The sequence below is a fragment of the Nipponia nippon genome, unplaced genomic scaffold (assembly GCF_047370975.1).
Source record: "Nipponia nippon isolate SJK-2023a ecotype South Korea unplaced genomic scaffold, ASM4737097v1 scaffold_3, whole genome shotgun sequence".
Classification (NCBI taxonomy): domain Eukaryota; kingdom Metazoa; phylum Chordata; class Aves; order Pelecaniformes; family Threskiornithidae; genus Nipponia; species Nipponia nippon.
The window spans coordinates 28377909-28399344 of NW_028262347.1; the positions used below are offsets into that span (position 1 = coordinate 28377909).

The 21436-nt window shown below is 42.9% G+C and overlaps 1 protein-coding gene across 1 annotated transcript; it reads right to left on the minus strand.

Moving 5' to 3' along the window:
* Positions 1 to 1939: 1939 nt before the first annotated feature.
* Positions 1940 to 21217, minus strand: CAV1 (caveolin 1). Its single transcript, XM_087766714.1, has 3 exons — positions 21063 to 21217; positions 20035 to 20199; positions 1940 to 4294 (listed from the first exon to the last, which is right to left on the minus strand). Exons 1-3 carry the CDS (start codon positions 21090 to 21092, stop codon positions 3953 to 3955), a joined length of 537 nt encoding a protein of 178 aa, XP_087622840.1. The 5' UTR covers positions 21093 to 21217; the 3' UTR covers positions 1940 to 3952.
* Positions 21218 to 21436: the final 219 nt, after the last annotated feature.

A 21436-nucleotide genomic window follows, 5' to 3' on the forward strand; every position in this document is an offset into this window, starting at 1 on the left:
AGTGTCAGATAACACAAAGTGAAAGAGTTAAGGTTTTTTAAGACACAGATGAAGATAGCAAAAGTGGCTAGCTCAGCAAAGACTTCTATTCTGTGCCTCTTTCTCCCTAGTCAGGAGATGAGGAAAAAAAGGAGGAGGATGCAGCAGATGGACAAGGCAATGAAAGCAAACAAGTGAACAGAGAACAGTTCTAGTTTAACCTAAGAGAGGGTCAAAAGGTAGCTTGAGTGCAACTACAGAAATGCTCCATCACTAATAAAAGCCTATGGTTTGTCATTATATCTTGTTGCAACTTCATTCCAATTAATATATTTCAAAAAAATATTCTGTATATTTAGTTTGTTCTTAAACAATCAAAGTCAGAGGGATCAACCACACAACCAAGCAGTTCACACTCTCTCATTTCTCAAAACTTGGGTGCTCCAGCTGGTTCTAACTGGAGCGTCCAGCTCCCCCATACATTGTTTCAGGGTATTCAAAGGAAAACAGTTCAAGCTACATGGCACAATTTACGAACTGGTGACTCAGAGGATGAGAAGAGTGACCAACGACAGCCAAGGAAGTTTTCTGGTAGGAGGAAAAAGTGGTGTTGAGCCCACCTGAACCCACAGGTCCTGAGGCAGCTTGACACTGACTTTCGTATCTAGTAGTGTAAGACTGTCTACACCACATTTACAGCCATGACAGGAGACTGCCTGATGCCATTGTCTAACAGCTAGTGTCTAGTCGACTAGTAGACAAACCTGGATCTTGCTACAGGGTGTATCGTGACTGTGGTATTGATTATGAGTGTTATTGCTTTGAGAGCCTGTCAGGAGCCTGGGTATGAGGTTCACCCACAGCACAGCCCTGCGACCACTGCCCAGCAAAGCGCCAGGGACAGTGCAATCGTAGGGGGAATCTGCACATCTCTTCCACGAAGAGTCTTGGAGACGTGACATTATAAATGGTTAGGATGAAGAGATGTGTCTGAATCTATCAGGCTCTTTCTTTGCAAAAGCAAGATGTTTTTGAATACCAGAAGGCTCATTTGCTTTACTTTCACATTACAACCTTCCTTTTACCTTTTAAAACATGTTAAATTTTCTCACATAGTCCAATTCAACATACTGTTTTCTACCATTAGACTATTAACTACCATTAAATACACCATTCTGCTATTGGAAAACATATGACAGACTACCTTAAGCTGGTATCTGCCATTTGAACATTAAAATATGGTTAATAGATTTGGCCAAAATGTAACAGCCTGTTTTGTTGGACTTTTGTGTACTAGTTTAACAGTGTGACAGGTATTGTGCAACAGCCCCATAGAAAAGACCCGTCCTGTCACAAGTTAGGTCTATACACGGCTGCATAAAAGCTGTCATTCCCCTACTTCCATACGTTAAATGCTTAGGCTAATGAGCTTTTATTAGGAACAATCCTGTTTCCACTGGACTGAAAAAGAAAGCTTTAAACAATTTTAACTGAAGAGCTATCATCAGGACAATCCAGGACTGAATTTTGGATGGCCAAAATCTTTTACATAAAATGAACTATAAATTACTCATGATATTATGATATCATTCTGTTTATTGGATATTAAAACTGTCTACAAGTAAACATCATTATCCTAATTTGAAATGTAGGGAAACTGAGGAACACCAAGCATTTAAACAAGCTTAGGCTCTCTATTCAATGCTGTATTCACTAGTCCTACTGCCTACTTATTTAGCAGCAGAAAATATTTACTTGGGGAAAAAATGTCATTTTTTTGTTGAGAAGAACTTTCCTGAGTCAGATCCTGAACCACAAATTGAGATGGTTTTCCATGTTCTTTCTTGAGAAACAAATGACATCGTTTTCTGTTTATTTATCAAGAAATATTGGGCTTTTCTTCCTAATAACATGAGATTTGTTCACATGACTTTCAAGGAAAAAGAAGTCAGACAGGAGCTACCATTAAGCATCTTTTTATTGTAGTCTTTAATGTACATGCAGAATTAAAAAAAAAGTGTCAGTTATATCTGTAAGCGTATAACAATGTAAATGTCTTGGATCAGCAATGTATTTGGATTAGGGACTAATAACTCTAAGTGAACAGACATCTTTCAGATACAGTTTATACGGTAAATCAAGAAGGTTTTCTTCAGAGTGATTTTCCTCATAAAAAGATAAAATATTTCTTGTTTACAATCTCATTTGTTTTTAATACTGAAAAAAACTATAATAGTACACTCTTCATTATGTACATAGAAAAACATAAAACTATATCCATACCAGTGTCTGTTTTAAATGCAAACAATAGTAGTTAATAGCTTTGTAATTTCTTTGTGCACCCTCTCCCCTCTTCCCTCCTCCCCCCACCCCCATTAAAAAATGCAGCATTTCCTAAAGTTTTCAATGCTTTGGCAGAAATTGAACCGAAGGCACTCCCGTGTTAAGTAAAGCAATATGTGAAATATCAGCGCTAAATAAAAAAAGCTGTAGGTGTACCAGACAGCTCCATGCTCATCCCAAGGGCCAAATCTTGCACTCTCTGAGGTCAAGAACTGGTTTGCTGGAGATCCCAACTGGAGCAGGCTCAGGCCCCGGCCCCAGGCTGGTTTACAATAAAGCTGATTAGCCTTACAACTATTTTTACAAATGCTTCACGCAAACTGTATGAGGATGCAGAGAGCATCTCTGAACACAGTACTGTCACGAGGGCAAAAAGCTCCTGCAGGTCACAGCATCAGAACATGTTGCAAAGGCTTTGCTTTCTAAGCCTTGCACTTTGCAACACGGTAGTTTCACACAACACCCTCTGTTTAAGACTTCCTGATGTTGCAGCTCAGCTAAAAACGAACAAACCAACCCACAAATGTGAAGTTTCTAAACCATCTCTCATGATGGGTTAGTTTAGACTCAGCAAAGCATCAATTCTCCTGAAAATAATCTGCGTGCTAGTGGCGTGCCGACTTCTGCTGCTAGGGAAGCTTTGAAAGCTGATAGAAAAGGTTCTCTCAGGGGCAGCTCGTCCTTGGCCTCATGTGGCTTGCATTTGGCACACCTTCATTTTTCTTGTAACTCAGGGCTATCTCTGGCATACCTGCGATACATATTTATATGGATACTTTGCAAAAAAGAAGCCTATGAGATAAGCACCTAAATGCTCTCTAAGGGATGTGTCATAAGTCACAGTCAGGAAAACGTTTCCGTAATGACCAGTTTTAGTTCTCAACTGCAGGTTGCTTCTGCAATCCTAGCAAAGGTTGAGAAACGACTGGATGCAAACTTCCAAGAGAGAATGAGACAGAAAGGCACTGACCGAAGCTTTTTATACACATGAAAAGCTTTCACGTGTCAATGTCTCCAACCTGGTAAAGGGTTAGATTTTTGGGACATATATTAGTTCAGTAATTTGTTTACTTAACTAATTTATTCGTAGTGCACCATATCTGACCATGACTGTAAATAGCTGCAGTCAACTGACAATCCAATTGAAAAGAACATTCTGCTAAAACCTGCCAGCTGGTCACGTTCATTCTGCTGCAATAGCACTGCGCTCTTTGGCCACAATAAAATGAATGACTTTGTAGTGTTGGAAAGCATTTTTGACGTTCTTCAGTATCACTGTGGATTTATCTCACAAGGAATGAAGGGTGAGCTAAAAAGGCATCCAACAACACTTCAGTCTCTGAATTGAACAGCCAGCAAAATGATATACAGCTGGCATGGTAGAATAGCCATTTAAGGTTAGTTTGAAATGCAGAATGAAGGGGAAAAAAAAAAAAAAAGCAGCAAGTAGTCCAGTAAGAATAAACAGTAGAAAAAGAAACTGAGCAAGTGATTCTTTGTTTTGGGCCAGTATATCCACCATCAGTTGCTCTATGTTGCTTTGGGAAACACAAAACTGGCACCAAAACACTCCAAACAACACAAAACCCCCACCCCCTTCCTAGGCTGATGGCTCTCCTTGAAATGTCCCTCAAATCTCTTTCCGTACTGTGGCTCGGATGCTGCTGAACATTTTGCCTATGGCCTCAAACAGTGGGTCGCAGAACGTGTGGATGCAGATCGAATAGACACGGCTAATGCACTGGATCTCAATCAGGTAGCTCCTTATGCACGGCACCACCGCCCAGATGTGCAGGAATGACAAAATGGCAAAGTAGATACCCCAGATGAGAGCCATAGGGATGCCAAAGATAGCTGACAGTAAACGATAAAACCAGTATTTCGTTACAGTGAAGGTGGTAAAACTGGCCTTCCAAATCCCATCAAAGCTGTGTGTTCCCTCTGGCTCAGCAATCACATCTTCAAAATCGATCTGCAGCAAAGAACACAAAGTCAGGTCAGTCAGACGTTCACATCAAGGGCGGATTCCAGAAACTGCTTTCCTGGAGAGCAATGGTCCCCTGCAACAAAATACCGAAGCACATACTTCCTACATCCCAACATGATGCGACCCATTTTAACACATCATTTAAGCCATGAATCATTTCAGGGACTATCTTTTTCTAGTAACTGTCATGGAGCTTTGGTGATTAGCTCAAAATGAGACATCTAACTTCTAGATGGAGATGAATCATCCACAATATATTTTCCTCATCTCCCACAGTCCTAAGGGTTTGGAGTGCCCTTGAAGTCTACTTAAGGGACGAACCAGGTGAACAGAATCGTCACACTTTCATTGCCTAACTTAACCATTTCACATCTTTACAAATGCAATAAATGCAGTCACTACTTTGACTTTTTACACACCTCAAGCATGCATCAATAAAATGTGTTTTATTTGTCTGAATTATCCCATCTTTCCTTGTATAGCATTGCTGAATTTTGACAGTGAATAAATGGTGAGGCTAGCTATTTAAAGATATACTTTGAAACAGGCATAGGTAGTTGTTAGTAGACTGAAAAATAAAATGCTGGATTTAGATCTGCATCAGGTGGAGCTCCTCCTTAGTTTGAAAGGGTTAGGGAGCTCTTCCATCTTACTAAACATAAGGAGGCTCTTCACATTAGAGAGCCTATCCTGTTTATGTGATAATACTCTGTTCATGCAAGACATGGCCAGGCTAACATATTAATATTTAGAAGCAACACACTCTTCCACATACTTCATGGTTTTGACTATTCATAAATCGTTCAAAAAGTCACCTAAGGAAGCAGTGCGTTCCAACAGGCATATTTTACCACTCTCTGTTGAAATACTGAGCTATTCAGGAAGCTTAATTGTCATAACATTTCTATTAGAAAATTAACAGAATTATGATGATGGTTCAGCTCCATGTCACACAAACATGTGTTTGATATAACCCACAATACAGGATATTTAATTTAGTTAGCACAACCAATTGTATAGGAACTGCATTCAACAGGAAGAAGAACATCACAACACTATTCCTCTGCAAGAAACTAAATGACTGTTTAAATCAGATGAAAGGAAAAAAGAAATTGCATTCCTAGGACTGGATCCCAAAGTGAGATGATGCTGCTGCCCTAAGTGAAGATTTACAGGAGCAGGGTAAGTATGATATGGGCCAGCCTCAGAAACTCAGGCAACAGTACCTTAGCATGCTGGAAGGAGGTGAATATACATACATTCAGTGTAAGTATTGCTTATACTGTAGGAAAATGCTTACAATCACCTCTTTTAATCTAAAATATACATAGAAATTGGAAAGAAGTCCTCCCTCTCTCCTGTTCAGTCTTCAGTCACCTCCAAACAGAAGTTACCAGCTGACTACAAAGGGAAAAATAGTATAAAACCACTGGACTTCCCAGTTTCTTCAAGAAAAAAAGATAATTCTGAAATTTCTGAATCAGCTGCGACATCAAATATCTTGAATGCCTAACATCTAGCTGGCTTAATTCAAAATATTGCTGGGCCTAAACATCACGCTGACTGCTCTGTGCCATGCCACCACCACTCTCTGCCACTGCTTCTCTCTAGACATCATATAATACAAACTATAAACCTTCTCTTTATCTGCTACTCTGAACTAGGCTCTAGTGATCTGAAAGTGATCTATGATTCTTTGGGATGGGAATTCATCATCATCATCATCACCGTCACATCTAAAGGTAGCATTTGGGTTGAAGTTCTGTCTCCGCAGAAACCAAGGAACACACCTCAGCACTGTGCACTTGTCCGTAATGATGTGCAGAGCTGAAAGTCTGTTTAGACTTTCTGAAACTGAACAGCATAATTTTAAATAATAGCTACAAAAAGAGAAAATGAAAAAAGTTTGAGTCATGGCTCTCTTCTGCAATAGTTCTATGGGTATGAACCTCTGCTTTTGTAGGTCATGCACATGAATTTTTGGTACAAATCTTAGAAAACAGTTTCCTTGAAATCAGTGTCTAAAGACAGCATAGAAACTACACTACATTCACTGCTGAGTTCACAGGAAATTGGAAATTATTTGGGCTCTGTAATTTTGGTGGGTACAACATTGAAGCTCTGGTGGAAATAACTCTAATTCTAGGAAAGGCACCACAGGCAACAATATGCTCTCTATGTTCATTCTGGGGTTATTAGATATAAAAGTTCATGTCTGGGGACTAAACAACTGACGAAAAATTAGCTTTATGAAGTACCTTGGCCACAAAATAATTACACGAATCAGTCATTAAAAGCTAGCTGCAATCTAGTAAGACAGAACAAGAAACTTTCCTGGATGTATTATGATCTTTTTACCAAATGAAGCAATCAGATGTCCTTGTATCAATCATGGGATTTTAGGACTGGATGAGGAAAGAAAGAAGAAAAGGTTGTAGATGTATACATTGGGAAGTCAATAATATCTCCTGATGACGACATCTAATTGACTTATATCTATGCACACAAAAAATATTAAGAAGATTTCAAGATCTGCATATTGTTCACTGAAATCAATCTTATTCAACTGACTAATGTGTTGGAAAAATATACGCCTGAGTCTATGGGGCAAGTATATTTTCTTTTTGGAATACAGAAGCAAGCATGCTTATATTATCTGTTTCTGCAGCTACTCAAAAGCAAGCTTTTCCTTGTAGCCCATATCCCATGGTAGCTCATTTTCAAAGTGAATGGGTATTCTTGGCTTATTATTAACACTTGCTTTGAAATCAGATCATAAAGATATGCAGATGATGGCAAAACCCAAAATGATTACAGGAAAAAAAAAAAAAAGCTGCTTCTCAAAAAATGATACTATACAAAGACTACATGGTTGAGCATAGCCCTCTTATTCTAGAACTTCTGGCAATTTATTGTGTGCTTCCCACCAGCTGATGTTGTCATCCTTGGCAGAGCCAGTCTGTGCATACAGGCACCATACAGCAGTTCAATGCATTGAGGACTGTTCAGGGTCATGCCTAAAGTCTTTTTATTCAGTTCAGTTGTGGAGGAGTCTATCTGGTATTTTTTTCAACTGGCTGATAAGGGAAATGTTAAATCTCAGCAGGAAAGCAAGTTTGCTTTGAGCTCCATCAGCCTTTTCATGGTTACATCTTTAATTTAGCTAAGTGGGACCTATTTTTGTCAGCAAAACATATTTTTGGCATGGAAAAAGAAACCATAGGTTAACGTGAATTTTCTAGAACTTTTAAAATAAATAGTAAGACTGGCCCATAATTTAATTATTTTCAAAATAATTCATTATAATGAATGCTTTACTGAAAAAATGGAAGCCAGTAAACTCACTGGTTTTCAAGTCAAATAGTAAACTTTCTGTAATCGTGACTCTCAGTAACTAAATTGTTTAGCCTGTTGTGTGCTCCAAGATGTCCATGGGGAGCTGACAGAAGAATCATGCCATATAACATTTCCAGATGGACAGCCCTGTCCTCATTCCAGGAGATTATGCTAATATTAGAACATTTATGATATATCTTTGGCCAGGATTTCCCAGCTCAAGTCATACACAATTGTCCTAAAAGTACTCAGGAATCAATCTGTCTGTGAGACGATAATAGCGGTGTATTCATGCCACCAACAATTGCAAAGAGGTTACTTTCTTGGCGTAATCTTAACAGCTCTCAGAATGTTTCTACCAATGCACAGAAGCTGAATAGATTGTGCTATAGGAACCATAGCCGATGTCTCACTACCACATCTTTCCCATTTCGTTATTCCTCACGTCCCATGTTCCACATTGCTCCACTTTGAATAAGGGAGATACCAAACGGAACTTGAGAGTGAAAAGACAGAAAAACAGCCTGGCAACTCTAAAAACTCTCAGATGAATACAGAGTTAAAATGAAGATGTTATCTCCCTAAAAGTCATAAGAATGTTATGAAATTATGTACATGTCAAGAGAGTCCAGCTACGACTGGAACGTGAACATCTGCCGTGCTGTCCAAAACCAGACTTAACCCGCAGCAGTGTGCAGTCTAAATAAAGATGGGCAAAGAGTTGAGGTAATCTGGGCTCTTCTGCTTCTCAGCTGCTAACAGATCACGTACAGATCCACTGGCTGGGAAACGCTCTATTTATTTCACTGTTCAGGCAGTAGAGATAAGTCCTTACGCTGCAGGAACTGAGATATCACCCAGATTCTTCCTGCACTGAACCACTCCCATGAAAGATCCTGTTTTTCACTCACGGGGATCAGTCCTCCACAGGCAGCAGGAGGAATAGGTGACTGGATGCATTTTGCCTTGCTATGGGTTACATTTACATCCCTTGGATTACTCACTCGTCAGTCTCTCCTGTTACTCTCCTCTGGCTTTCAGTTCAGCAGCACTCAGTGACGGTGAGTGTCATCAGACTGATAATGGGAGTCCAACTGAACTAAGTAAAAATAGGACTGACAGGAGAAAGAGAAGTGGCCAGAAATATGACCTTAGGGAAGAAAGACACTCTTAATTTCTGGGAATGAACCTAACTGGCTTACAAGGATAAGATACCTTTTTTAGGGTATTGTTCTCAAGGCCGCTTTTGCCAAAGCATCACATGCACGTAGAGCTGTGAAGAACTCTGTTTTATCTACATAAAGGCATGCTTAGGTTAGGCACAGGTCTTGTTCAGTAGATTGCATGTTCAGTAGATTGCATGTTCAGTGTGTAGTTTGTTCCTCTAGAGTTGTCAGGGTGTCCTGTGAAGTCACGGCGAGTTATTTGCCAAGCTAATAAAAATACAGGCACGTCCACTTGTGACAAGGAGAGAAGCAAAGGAAATTTGCTTTGACCCTCTAAAGGATGCTAATAACTCACTACAGCCTTCTGTTTCAGCCAAAGCTATTAAACACTATCAACTCCTGTTCCATGCCTACAATACACTTCCTGACTTCAGCTATTCTTTGTTTCCTACTATTCAGTTTGGTAAAGCCAGTTTTTACATTGCTTGAAGCTTTTGTCTGATTCTGCTATGAGAATTACTGCAGCTTCTTTTGCTCTCCATATGTTTATTAAACTTTTATCAGGAAATTAAGGAACCTGCTTTGATTCTAAGAGAGATTTATTTACAAGAAAAGGAAATGGTATGGGGAATTTGTCTTCTTTTTTCGAAGTCTGTTTAAATAAAAAAACCTATTAATTAAAAAAGCTTAGCAGTGTGAAGTTACTGTTTTTTCTAAAAAAAAAACCCACCCAGCTGACTCAAGAATATAAGCTTTATATATGAAAATAGTTGACCTGTTGACCTTGCAAGTTCAGTCCCTATGTATCAAAACCTGGCAGGCTGGAAAGGTGTGTTAAATGCCAACCCCAAATTGCTTACTTACCAGCATGCTTCTCCTCAAAAGTTTGTTCTTTGGGGTATGTAATATCCATTACATAGAAAAAATTACTGTGCTGGGTCTATCAGGAAAAAATTATTAAGGCCATCAGCATTTTATGGGGGCTTTGACCTAATCTACATTTCTATGATTGTAACTATAATTATTCAAATCTTCATGTGTGGCAGCTGTGTGCTGCTCCTGTGCTCACAGCATGCAGTTCGCATAGACAGGCACCACCGCTACTCTGCTGAGGAGGAACCCAAACAAGCACTAAGGATGCCTACATTTCTGAGTGCCATCAATACCTTTTGGAGTCAGTGAAAAGATGCTCAGATCCTTACTGGATCTCTCCTGATCGATCAGTAATATCTCCAATCAAGCAAACCACTTAAATATGCACACAACCTGAAAAACGTGAACTGTTCCACTGACGTCAATATGCTTACGTGCTCTGCCAGACCAGGCTATAGTCAAGTCTGACTATGTATTTATACATGAAGGAGTCACAAGCTAGTTTTCTTTACATTTTTAGCACAGAGTATGGGAACTGTCTTTATTGCTTACCCGGTGCTGTTTTTAAAAAGGTTTTTCCCTGATACCAAGACTGTAAGTGGAGTATTGTTTCACCAGATTATATTGCATCCCTACAAGACCTGAAACAGACGTATAGAAAAAAGCAGATATGATCTTTTTTTCTGTTGTGATAAGTGCAATTTGTAAAATTTCCCAATGCATTCAATGTCATTTAAGAAACATTCATCAGAAGAAAATGTACAAAAGATCACAAGTCACATTTGGGAGGTGACGTTCGGGACAAGTGCAGCACTAACTAACTTCAAGAAAGGCTGTGGTGTATGTTATTAAAAATGAGAAAATGCATGAGCATATGAGATCATTATTAGTTTTTGTACTTCCACATACTATTTGAAACTTAAAAAATTGACAGCTACAGTGCTTGGGAAACAAAGACATCACAACAGAAGCAAAAAAACCCTAAGCAATAAGCTCACCACCATTCTGTTAGATCAGTGATATCAGCTGAACATCTAAATGTTTCCTCGACCCATTGAAATATCACGTTTCCACATCCGCTGGTGCTTGTCTTCCTGACCAATACCACAGTTTATCAGAAAATGATGAAAAAGCATATTAGGTTGTTTCTACTGAATCCAAGGGAAAGAACATGGGAGGGGTTGGGACTCATAGGGGTAAAGCTGCTCTCCTGCTTTCCCTCACCTCCCAGATACCAGGAGACTTCACTGTTTTGAAGGTGTAGGGTGTAGCACATGGTAGCACTTCATGGCTGCAAGGCTACATGAAAGAGGAACAGGAGGATGCTTGGCTGCCAGCTTTGCAAAGCAGTCCAACGCTCTCCCTGAGGATGTACATCCACGCCTTAGTTGCATGGGATTACAGGAACTTGAACAGTGTCTTCATTTGTTTCTACTCTAAAAAATCATTCCCCCTTTTATGAGCACTGTGTAATCTGCACCTGGCAAACATTTACCTGCAGTTATGTAGAGAAGCTGGTACTTTGTTTCTGAAAACATACAGCTTCATGATGCCTAGATACTCTACTTCCTCACTAGTCATTGTTTTCAACAGCAAATGTTAGGTGCTGTCAGGTGTGTTATAAAGGCAAACCTCATTCTATTCCAGAGTATTTATATGAGCCTCAGGCTACAGCGTGGGTGACTACAAAACACGAATATCCAGCAGTGTCCGGAGATGAGGTAAGTTCCAGCACAAGAAAAGAAATCACCTTAACTCTTGATATGGTGGCAAGCATCTAACAAGGGAACCCCAAGAGTCTCTCCACATAGAGGGGCTCCTCAGGCTGCCTCACAGCAAGATTAGGCTCTGCCTGTCAACCTGCTCTGTCTTCAGAGCACCCTGCTGTTGTGGGGACTGGCCAGATCAGCAGGCACAACACTCATTCCTTTGTACAACACCAGAGATGCCATGAGTGCAGATGGCTAGGAGCATAGTTTTTGTGTAAAGTTGGCTAAATGCAGAAAAATGACAAACAAATAATTCCAAGGTGAATAAAATCCTAAACAAGCAAGGAGAACTGTTCCACTCCAGTTACTTGTTCAAACTGATCAATGAATTTGCCTTACATTCCCTGTCCCCCTGTGCCTGCTTTCCATAACATGGCAAGAAAAGAGAGTTCTGCTGGCATATCTCTTGATGGAAATAGTGACTCTTTCCTGAATACTACAAAGTATGCCAGAAAACCAAACAATGCTTTAACAAACAAGGATATTCATGTTGGAGAATAGAGTTGAAGGACTACACTCTTCTAGCCAGAGAAGAAAACTAGTCCAGTCAGGAGTGACCCCTACCACACAAGGAACAAATATTCAAATGGATTGTGAACAATTTTAAATATTGTCATGAATTAGAAAAAAGGTTGTGAACGCAGATCACCATTTCACAAACTGAAAATCAATGCAAATAGCAAAAAAAAAAAAATCGCTACTAATTACTGAGAGAACAACCTCCTACTGCCTACCCATACCGAATTACTGATTACGTACCAGAAAAGCCCTGGTGATGGGCTTTGCTTTATCAGATGGGTAGGCTCATCAAAATCTGCGGAAGTACTCGTGAGAAAAATGCGACTGATGCCAATGGGTCAGCACTGTAGCAACCAGCCATTCTCCAGACATCTCTTCCTGAAGCACTTGCCAGTCCTGTCTCAATACAGCCCAGCAGAAGGAAAGACTAGCAGCTTCAAGGAGACATCTGCACTCCTCTGAAACACAGCTAAACTTCCTGTGCAGGTGGGGATATCATGTCAGCCAGTTCCTTGCAAAAGACATTGATGCTGTCAGAATAAGCAGGCAGAAAATAAAGTGGCTGTTTTCCTCCTTGGAAACTGGGCTGATGGGAGATTATTGCAGTTTTCCCAAAGAGAAACTCTTAAGAAGCTTTCTTCATTTTATTATTTGTTTCATGTTCGACAGTTTCTTGTTTGACACAGCTATTTTAGCAAAGAACTCCGATACGTCTGTGTGTATGTGCACCCACATATGTCTGTCTGTCTGTCTGTTTAAAGAGGCAGATTCATCAACATGAACACCAGAGTGAAGTTTTGACTACGCTAGAGATAATGGAAATTCTTTTAATGATTCCAGTGGGGTCTGGAGTTAACCAGAATCCGGAAACATTAATAAAAGTAAAGATAGACTGTAAGCATTTTTTATATTATATTTTTATATTATATTTTATATATATAAATATATTATATTTATGTTATATTATTACATTGCCTTCAATGCAGGTTTACAGACCTGTTATTAAGGTAATAAACTGCTATTAAGTATAACTTTTTAGAACTTGCTCTAGCTTCATCCCTCCTAAATTTAGGCACTAATGGGAAATGGAAATACAGTGACCTTGGACTCTTTAGTAGTACGTGGAGAGAGACAGGCACCTTTGGAGGGTGCGTTAGATCTGGAATTCTGCTTTTTTTCTATCATTTGTAAAGGGAGTCTAAGGAGAGGAGACTCTTAACTAGGTATACTACCCACAAATACATTCCTGTTAACTGCTGCCATACTTTTTAGCAAATCTGTATAACTTGTTCTCACCTTTTCCCTCATTTCTACCTGACTATGCTTATTGCTGACAGTGAGTGTGCAGTGATGCCCAGCTGCCTCTCTGTTCCTTTAAAAAAAATTGCCTCTGCATTTCTTCTGTTGGAAGGTTGTCTTTCTTATGGAAGATCTTAAGTTACTGATCCTTAAATATGAGGTAACTATTTCTTTAGTATTTCATAAAAATTAAGATATTAATCTACAGTTATGGTCTTGTCTTAAACTCCACTCGAACAGAGATATATGAACATGGACTGCATAAAACGACAGGAGACTTTACGGCTGAGGTCTACAGGAGATATTAACCTGATCTTGAAGGAGAACTGAATCTGTTTTTATAGTATTTGTTTGAATTCTTAGAAGGGATTTCAAAGCTGGCAGAGGAAGTGTTGCAATCCGTCTGTGAGACTCTCTCAGGCTTTTCTGAAACTGTGAGTATAAATTCAGCACAATGGGAATCTGGACAGGGAATGTGATGCTTTCACCTTCAGCTGTGAGAGTATCTTCTCACTTCTTATCTAGGAAGCTGAATTTATCAGTTCCCATTTATTTGAAAATAAAGTACATGGGTCAGATAAATAGAAGACTACGGACAAACCCCATCCGTGTACAGCCCCACTAACATCTATAGCACAGCTCCTTGACTCCCTTGAATAAAATCGGGTGCAAGTTTTATCAATTAATGTGCTCATTAGAGTGGGGATAGTGGTACTGAAACTATTTGTCCTTTTGAATGCTAATCTGATGACATAATTTCTGATGAGAATGATATTGCATGAAATTCAAAGTTTGTTTTGAAATTATCAAAAGACATTTTCATAAGAAATCTGCTAGAAAAATATAAAGGGACTAGCAGAGTTAAACCTGCCTCCCAATAAATCAAATTAAAGTAAATGGCATAACTTCTTTTTCATCTTCAAAATAACAAATCGTTTTTAGTCTAAGATGATTTTTATTACTGTTGTTTGTCTGGAAAAGAAAAGAGAGATGGTAGTTCTGGATCAAAAAGCTCAAAAAATCAATTGCCAATGTAGATTTCATCCGGCTGTCTGTTTATTACAAGGGTATTTCAGAGCTGTGGGAAATATAAACTTATCTTAGTTTAGAACTATCTCTCTCTTTGGTTTTCCACAGATCACAAGTTTTACAGAATCATCCAAGTTCATTTGTATTTTCTTCTCTCTGTTGCCTGAAGTACAGCAAAGATCAAATTCTCACTGGGGACCTCATGAGCAGACCACTCTATTAGACACATTTTCCCTCTTCCCTCCAGAAAGTTTTGGATTTCAATATTTTTTTTTGTTTTAGACATTCATACTCTCTGCAACAGAAGATGGTATTTCTATGCATACAGTGGGCTAAAAATTCTAGAATTAATTCAAATTCTTCTCAAAATTTTCTAATGTATAATCTGAATTCTGTTGCATTTATCAGAAACAAAAAGTATTTGTCTCCTCTGAATCTGAGATAATGTCCAATAAATTCTAACAAAAGGAATATCCATGCTGAATCGTTGGCTCTGTCCCCATGGCCACCAAATTAACATTTTCCTATGGAGTTATAAGTCATGTTCATCATGCTAAGCAAAAAGGTAGTGCATAAGGCTTTAATAACACTATGACCTTAAATGCAAACACATTTTTTTGAGAAAGAAGCTTTCATTAGAACAAATGCCATTATCTGTAATCTTATGGACATTCAGAAATACCATGTCTGGGAACTCCTAATTAATGTGCAAGAAACCCGTTTTTCAGAACTCTAAGACCTCGCTCAGTCCCTGTATAAGCTGGCATTCACAATGACTCGAGTTTTTAATCTCTCACTCCTAGACTAGCCTTGGAAGAAATATTTGAAACAGAATTGTATCATGAGGATAGCCAAAGTCAAACATTTGAATATTCTTGAATTTTAAATCTAAATCCCACAACTGGACATTAATATGACAGAAAGTTTCATTCCTTTAAATGAAGATGTGTAAAAGTAAGGTGCCATGTCTAAGCTACGTGTATCATTAATGGAGAGAAATACGCACTTTGAGAGCACCGCTTGTCCCATGCTATGGTTAGGCCTAAACTCCGTGATGGGAATCTGCCTCCAGAGGCATCTAACTTCCATCACTGCCAACAGCAAGAGCCCAGATGACGAGCTTAGATTAGAACATAAACACACACACATTTATATATTTATATATTTTATATATTTATATATTTATATATTTATATTGACGTATTTGAATGTATATATCTATTTTCATGGGACTTTTAACAATACCTGAAAACAAAGAAAGGTGATTGGCATTAAATTTCATTTAATTCCTTGTTTCAGAAAAAGCACCTGACTGAGCTCTGCTTTTCTCTCATTTTACCGTGTTCAAGGGCAGAACCCTGTTCCTCCCAGGTTGACTCCTCCTGTCACATCGGAGTGACAGCCCTCAACGCCTTAGCCCTCCCATCCAGAAAGAGCAGGGGACGATGCCTGCTTTCCTTCAAGGAGCTTCTCAGGTGTGGAGATGGGAGGTGCATCTCTGTGCATCTTACACCGTGCTCAGCGGAACAGGGAGGAACTGTAATTGTGAAAATTTAAATAAAATGGCAAACTGCTTTTTAAAAAAATCTCTCTTTTTATTAGAAAGCATCAGAAACTGTAAATGGCTTTAAAATGGCTGAGTAATACTTTCCTCCCTAATGCCTGCGTAAGGGTGTTACGGTATTTGTCAACATCTGACTAAAAATCCCAGACTTTTCCTTGCCGTGAGCTGAATTGCCTTTAACTGCATTAGCTTCAAGTGGAAGGCACGAACACATAACTGTTTAAAACTTGGTACAAAAACTCTGCATCCTTACATCTGTAGCCAAGTACTGGAATTTTTTTCCAGAGAGAAAAGGACTCTTACGCAACAGCAGATAGACACCACTTGTTTAAAACAAAAAAATAATTATGTTCTGGATGGTAGACCAGGCACAAGCCTTTCTTCCTGGCACACCACCATAGGAAAAAACTGTAATCTGGCTGCAGATGTGACTGCGCGTTTGGTCCTCGTTAGTCCCAAAGGAGTAGACTTTGTAGGGTTGGCTGCCCATCCTGGGCAAGGAAGTACTGAGAAGTGCAAGCTGCAGGAACGCTGTTTCCCACCTCTGCTTCTTCCAAATTCAGTAAACTTTGTGGAGACTTGACCACAGATACTTTGAAAAACTTTGAACTCCAAAGAGTTGGAAGGCTGTAATTTAGCCATACTCTGGAAAACACAAATATTGTGTTGGGAAACAGGAAGAGCAAAGGCTGAACTTCAGGCGCCTTCACGTGAATCCTGCATCATTGGGGAATGAATGAGAGAAAAAAAACGATCGGCTTTCTATCTTGTTTGTTGCATCTCATCACATATAAATAAAAACTGTGGGACGCATGTCCAAGAGTAGAATTGTCCAGTGAAGGATGTATGAAATAGATACAACTGTGAGGCAAAATAGCTGTATAATCACCAGACTGACTCCCGGAGAGCTCCCAAGTGCACAGAGGCTGTTTCTCCCTCGCTAGATTCCCTCCTTGCCTCCTGCGTGACTAGCCAACTTCACAAGCCCATGTCTCAAGGCTTGGGACCACCGTTGCATGTTCTCCCCCTGCCGAGGTGACACACGAGGGCAGTCGTATGAGGAAGAAACTCCTTCCTTTCCGCTCCCCGCTGAAGGAATTGGAACAGGAAGGAAATTCTGGTGATTTCACTAGATCATGCTTCCTCCAGCACGGAGCTGCCAACTCCGTTGCCTGCGGACCTCAGGTTCGGTAAGGCCTCATTTCCATCCCTCTCTAAACAGAAATCCAGTCGTTCACCCCAATTTTCTGGAAACTTCACAGCACTTAGCTTCCACTTGATAGCTAATGTGAAGATAAACCATAAGCAAAGCCGAGGTTACCGATAACTTTGGTATAAAGCTGCTGCATGTGTCTAGCTTTTATAAAAGCATCTTGACTGGGTCTCTCCCTCTTGCCTGGATCCCTACCCTATTGCTGCCTGCACCATCCATCTGCTGCAGAGGAAGCTGTGCAGATGCTTTGTGTTGCACGTCAAGGGAACTTGTCTCCTGCTTCTCACAAGCAAGGGTTATTTTTAAAATGTGCTATGGGAAGTATTTGAATGCACACAACACTGAGGCCTTTTAGAGAGCTGCTTACAGAGCAGATTCCTCATTCTCTGTCTAATCATTTCTATTTCATGGCTGACTGATTTGTCCCCAGTTTCCATGCTATTGTGCCTCATAGTCAAGTGGCAAGAAATGCATTAAACGCTGGGTAAAAAGCAGAAGGTTCTGAATCTAGAAAAATGCAACTGCTCTAAACAAAATTGAGCTAAGCCTGAATCATACTTCTGGCTTACAATACCACAGAAAATTTTTTTTTCTCTTTCAGTACCTGATTGAGGCTGGGGACTCCTTCTGTAATACAAGCGTGTATTTTACACTCTGCCTGGATGATTTACATCTGAAGTAAAGGCAGATACACAACATAAGGGGACTACAGACTGACAGCTAAGGCAGTAACTGAATCTGTATATCTTTACCCCAATTCGAGCCTGTCCCTTAGGTACTGGGTCTGAACTTTATGGCTACTTCTAACAAGCTGAACCTGAAAGCAGTGTCCAAATAAACTCAAATTGTTGCAAAATTCCTCTCTCTACTTTTCAGGTTGGACCTATCCATGAAATACTTACAAAAATCAAAGCAATTCTTATTTATCCTTGTTACAAGACAGAAAAATGTTGCTTTACTATGCCCACAGTTTTTACAAATGCTGCTGGTTTTATGATGCAAAATGGATCCTGCCTGGTTAACATCAAATTCATTTTGATACATTCCTCTGTCTTGATGTGACTACGTGCACTACCAGCTCCCTTGCTGACACAGAGGCGGAACTGCTATTCTGGCTGTTTGCTGGTTTTCAATGAATGTGTTGGTCCACAATTATTTCGAAAGAACAAACTGAAAAGCTTGGTTTTTCCATTCCTATAATTCTTACTTTTCAACTTTCTTTTGGATGATTGGACGTAACAAATTTTCTTAATCATTGCCCCTGTGGGAGGCAGAGAGGGCAGGATAGGCTTTGTACGCTTCAGCTTCTTTTAAGTCTGTTAGGAGTTTTTTCCGTCAGTGGTCTCCCTCTTTTCCCAGCAGGATCTTTCTTTCCCTAGCTAAGTTTGTGGACACCCGGATTCCGACTTGCTTGGGGGCTATGACTCATCCTCAGAAGGTTTGGTTGCTTTGGGGACTTCTTCTGTTGATGTACGCAGTAAGCCATGATGCACTCTCATTCTTCAGTTCTTGCATTCCCTGTCTACTCAGCTGCTCTTCCATGGGTAGGAAAAATAAAAAGAATTGCTCTCTCCTTTATAACATCAACCATTTTAATGGAAGTCTGGTGCCATTAGATATACAGATGATTTTTTCTAAACAAATAAAAACTTTATGCCTTTTCTTTCTAGATCGCAAAGCTGACAATGGCTCCTTAAAGATATAGCCTGCTCTGAAGGATACTTCTTAGCGTTGATCCAGCACGATGGCTAGTCCTATTCAGCACCTTCTAATTGTGTTGAAATCAGTGGAATTTGAGGCTACTTGGGACCTTGCTATATTGTCTGCACATAGCATTTTACTGACATACATTCAGGACCCGGAGTCTAACCTTTTGATTCTCTGGAAGCAATCTCTTTTTCAATAACGGGTCTTCCTGACCAACAAACATAGTGAACTGCACACACTTGGACTCTGCTGGACACTAAATAAGCCAGTTAGTGGCTTAGTCACCCACTACAGTTGGGCAACTCCCGTTTTTCCTAGGTTCTGACAAGCCCAGATGACAGCATCCTCAATTTTCACATGCATAGTATAAAACTTTTCTGCTAAGACAAATATAATCTCTATGATATTTCTGGCCAAAGTGACTTCAAGCAAAAATCTGATTTGTCGAAACAGTCAAACTCTGAATTAAAAACCCAAAGAAAAAAAAATCTAGACAAGGGCACAGTCAGATTTTGCTTAGCTTGTTTCCATTTATCATTTCTTGAGGGATGGAAAACCACCAAGGAAAACAAACCAAACCAAGGACACAAATCAAAACGAGCACCAGGACCTCTGATTTTGCACCAACTTGGCTTGGGGAGGCTGATCTGTCCCGCAGGCCGTGCCCAGCAGCGCAGCTAGCTCAGACTGCACTGCTTTGGTGCCACCTCCCCGCCCTGCCTCTATACGTGCCCGAGGGAAGGAAAATCCCTCTGCGGGTGTAACATAAGGTCACGTAACATTTTCCCCCGGTCCCGGGCGGGACATCCCGGCTGCAGGGCTGACCTGCCGGCACACAGCTGCAGGAGCCCGGCGCTGGGGCGGCCCTTGCCCCGGAGGGCTGCCGCAAGCCCCCGCCCCGGCGGGACGGAGCCCCGCAGAGCCCTGGCCCCCGGGAGAGCACGGGCAGCCCGAGGGGGGATGCAGCCCCGCCGCGCTGCAGCGCGACCCGCCTCTGCAAGGAGCTCCAGCGGGCTGCCCTGGCCCGCTGCCCGCCTCTCTCCTGTACCCTCTCCCTTTTCTTTAAAATAAATAAATAAATAAATCGCGACCCCCGCCCGCCCCGGCCCTTCCCCTCTTGCAGCACATGGAGGGAAGCGGTTCGCGGGCTGCTGTCGCCCTGGCAGTGCCCGTGTACCCCGCCGCGGCGGGACAGGCAGCTGCCCTCGACTGGCATCACCCCTCGCCCCATCCCGCCTTGGCCCCCTCACCTTGACCACGTCGTCGTTGAGGTGCTTGGGGTCCCGGTTGACCAGGTCGATCTCTTTGGTGTGCACGTCGTGCACCGCCTTTTCGCTCAGCTCATCTGCCATTATCTTGTTGTTGGGCTTGTAGATGTTACCCTGCTCCCTGATGGGCGCCGTGTACAGAAAGCCCTGCGGAGAGGGAGAGCGGGCGGGAGGGGAGAGCCGAGCCGAGGAGGGGAGGGCAGGGCAGGGCAGGGCAGGGCAAGGCAGGGCAGGGCAGGGCAGGGCAGCGCCGCGCAGGAGGGCGGGCTGGGGGAGGCGGCCCCGGGTCCCGCGGGGAGCGCGGAGCGGCGGGAGCCTCGCTGCGGGGCGGCTCTCGCCCCGGCTATTTAACCGCGGCCGCGGGGCGCACACCACACCCCCGCGGTACCGGGCAGGGCGCTGCCTCCGGCTCCCGCTCCCGCCGCCAGGCGTCCCCGGCCCCGCGCCCCACACACCCCGCACCGCACCGCCCGCGCCCGGCCCCGCTCCCCGCCGCGTTGCCCCAGGGCGGAGCGCAGCCGCCCCTACGCGGGGAGGGCGCAGCCGCGGCCCCCGCGGGCAGCGCCGGGAGCGGCCGGGGCTCCCCACGCTGCGCTCTCCCCACACCGCCCTCCCCACGCTGCCCTCGCCGCCGGACCGGAGCACGCCGCCCTCACCGCACTGTCCTCACTTACACTACCCTCGCTACACCGCCACCACCGTGCCCCCTTCGCCCCGGCGCCCTCGCCGTAGCGCCCTCCGTAGCCCTCCCTCACCCTACGGCCGCCACCACAGCGCCCTCACCGCGGCCCCGTCCCGGCCGCAGCGGACGCGCACCCCGCGTCCCCCTGCCCCGCTGTCCCTGCCCGCAGGTGCCCGGTTGCCCGCCCTCCCCGCCGGCCGCCGGGTCCGCCGCCGAGCCGCCCCCGCTGCCCGCTCCTCTGCCGGGCCGGGGCGCTGCGGGGGGCCGAGCTGCGGCAGGTACTCGGCGGCGGGGCAGCGTCCCGGCTCCGTGTTCTCGGCGGTCCTACCTCCGAGTCTACGTATTTGGTACCGGACATGCTGCCCCGGGCTGGCTGGCGGCTCTGCCGCGGGTTTCTCTGCGCTATAACTTGTGGGACCGGAGGCAGGAGGATCCCGCTCTGCCGAGCGGCCGGCCAGGGGGAGGTAGCTGCGAGGGAGACGGCTGGCCGCCGGCCAGGGGCTGCTCCCTGCCTTTGGGATGACAAGCCGCGGTAGGGCCCGGCACATCGCAACGCGGCTGGGAGCCGCCGGGGGTGGGAGGGAGACGCAGCCCTGCCCCGGCAACCTGGAAGCGGGCGGACCCGGTCCCGGATGCTTGGGCCACAACGCGCGAGGACAGGGCCGGGACAGCGACAGGGACAGGGTCCCCTCCGCGCTGCCC

What these genes read in the sequence shown, in the direction of transcription:
- CAV1 (XM_087766714.1), bottom strand. Translation starts at nt 21,092, where the DNA reads ATGTCCGGTACCAAATACGTAGACTCGGAG. An exon ending in CCAAATACGTAGACTCGGAG is followed by an intron (nt 20,200 to 21,062) that starts GTAGGACCGCCG and finishes CCCTCTCCGCAG; the next exon opens with GGCTTTCTGTACACGGCGCC. An exon ending in TCAACGACGACGTGGTCAAG is followed by an intron (nt 4,295 to 20,034) that starts GTGAGGGGGCCA and finishes TCTTTGCTGCAG; the next exon opens with ATCGATTTTGAAGATGTGAT.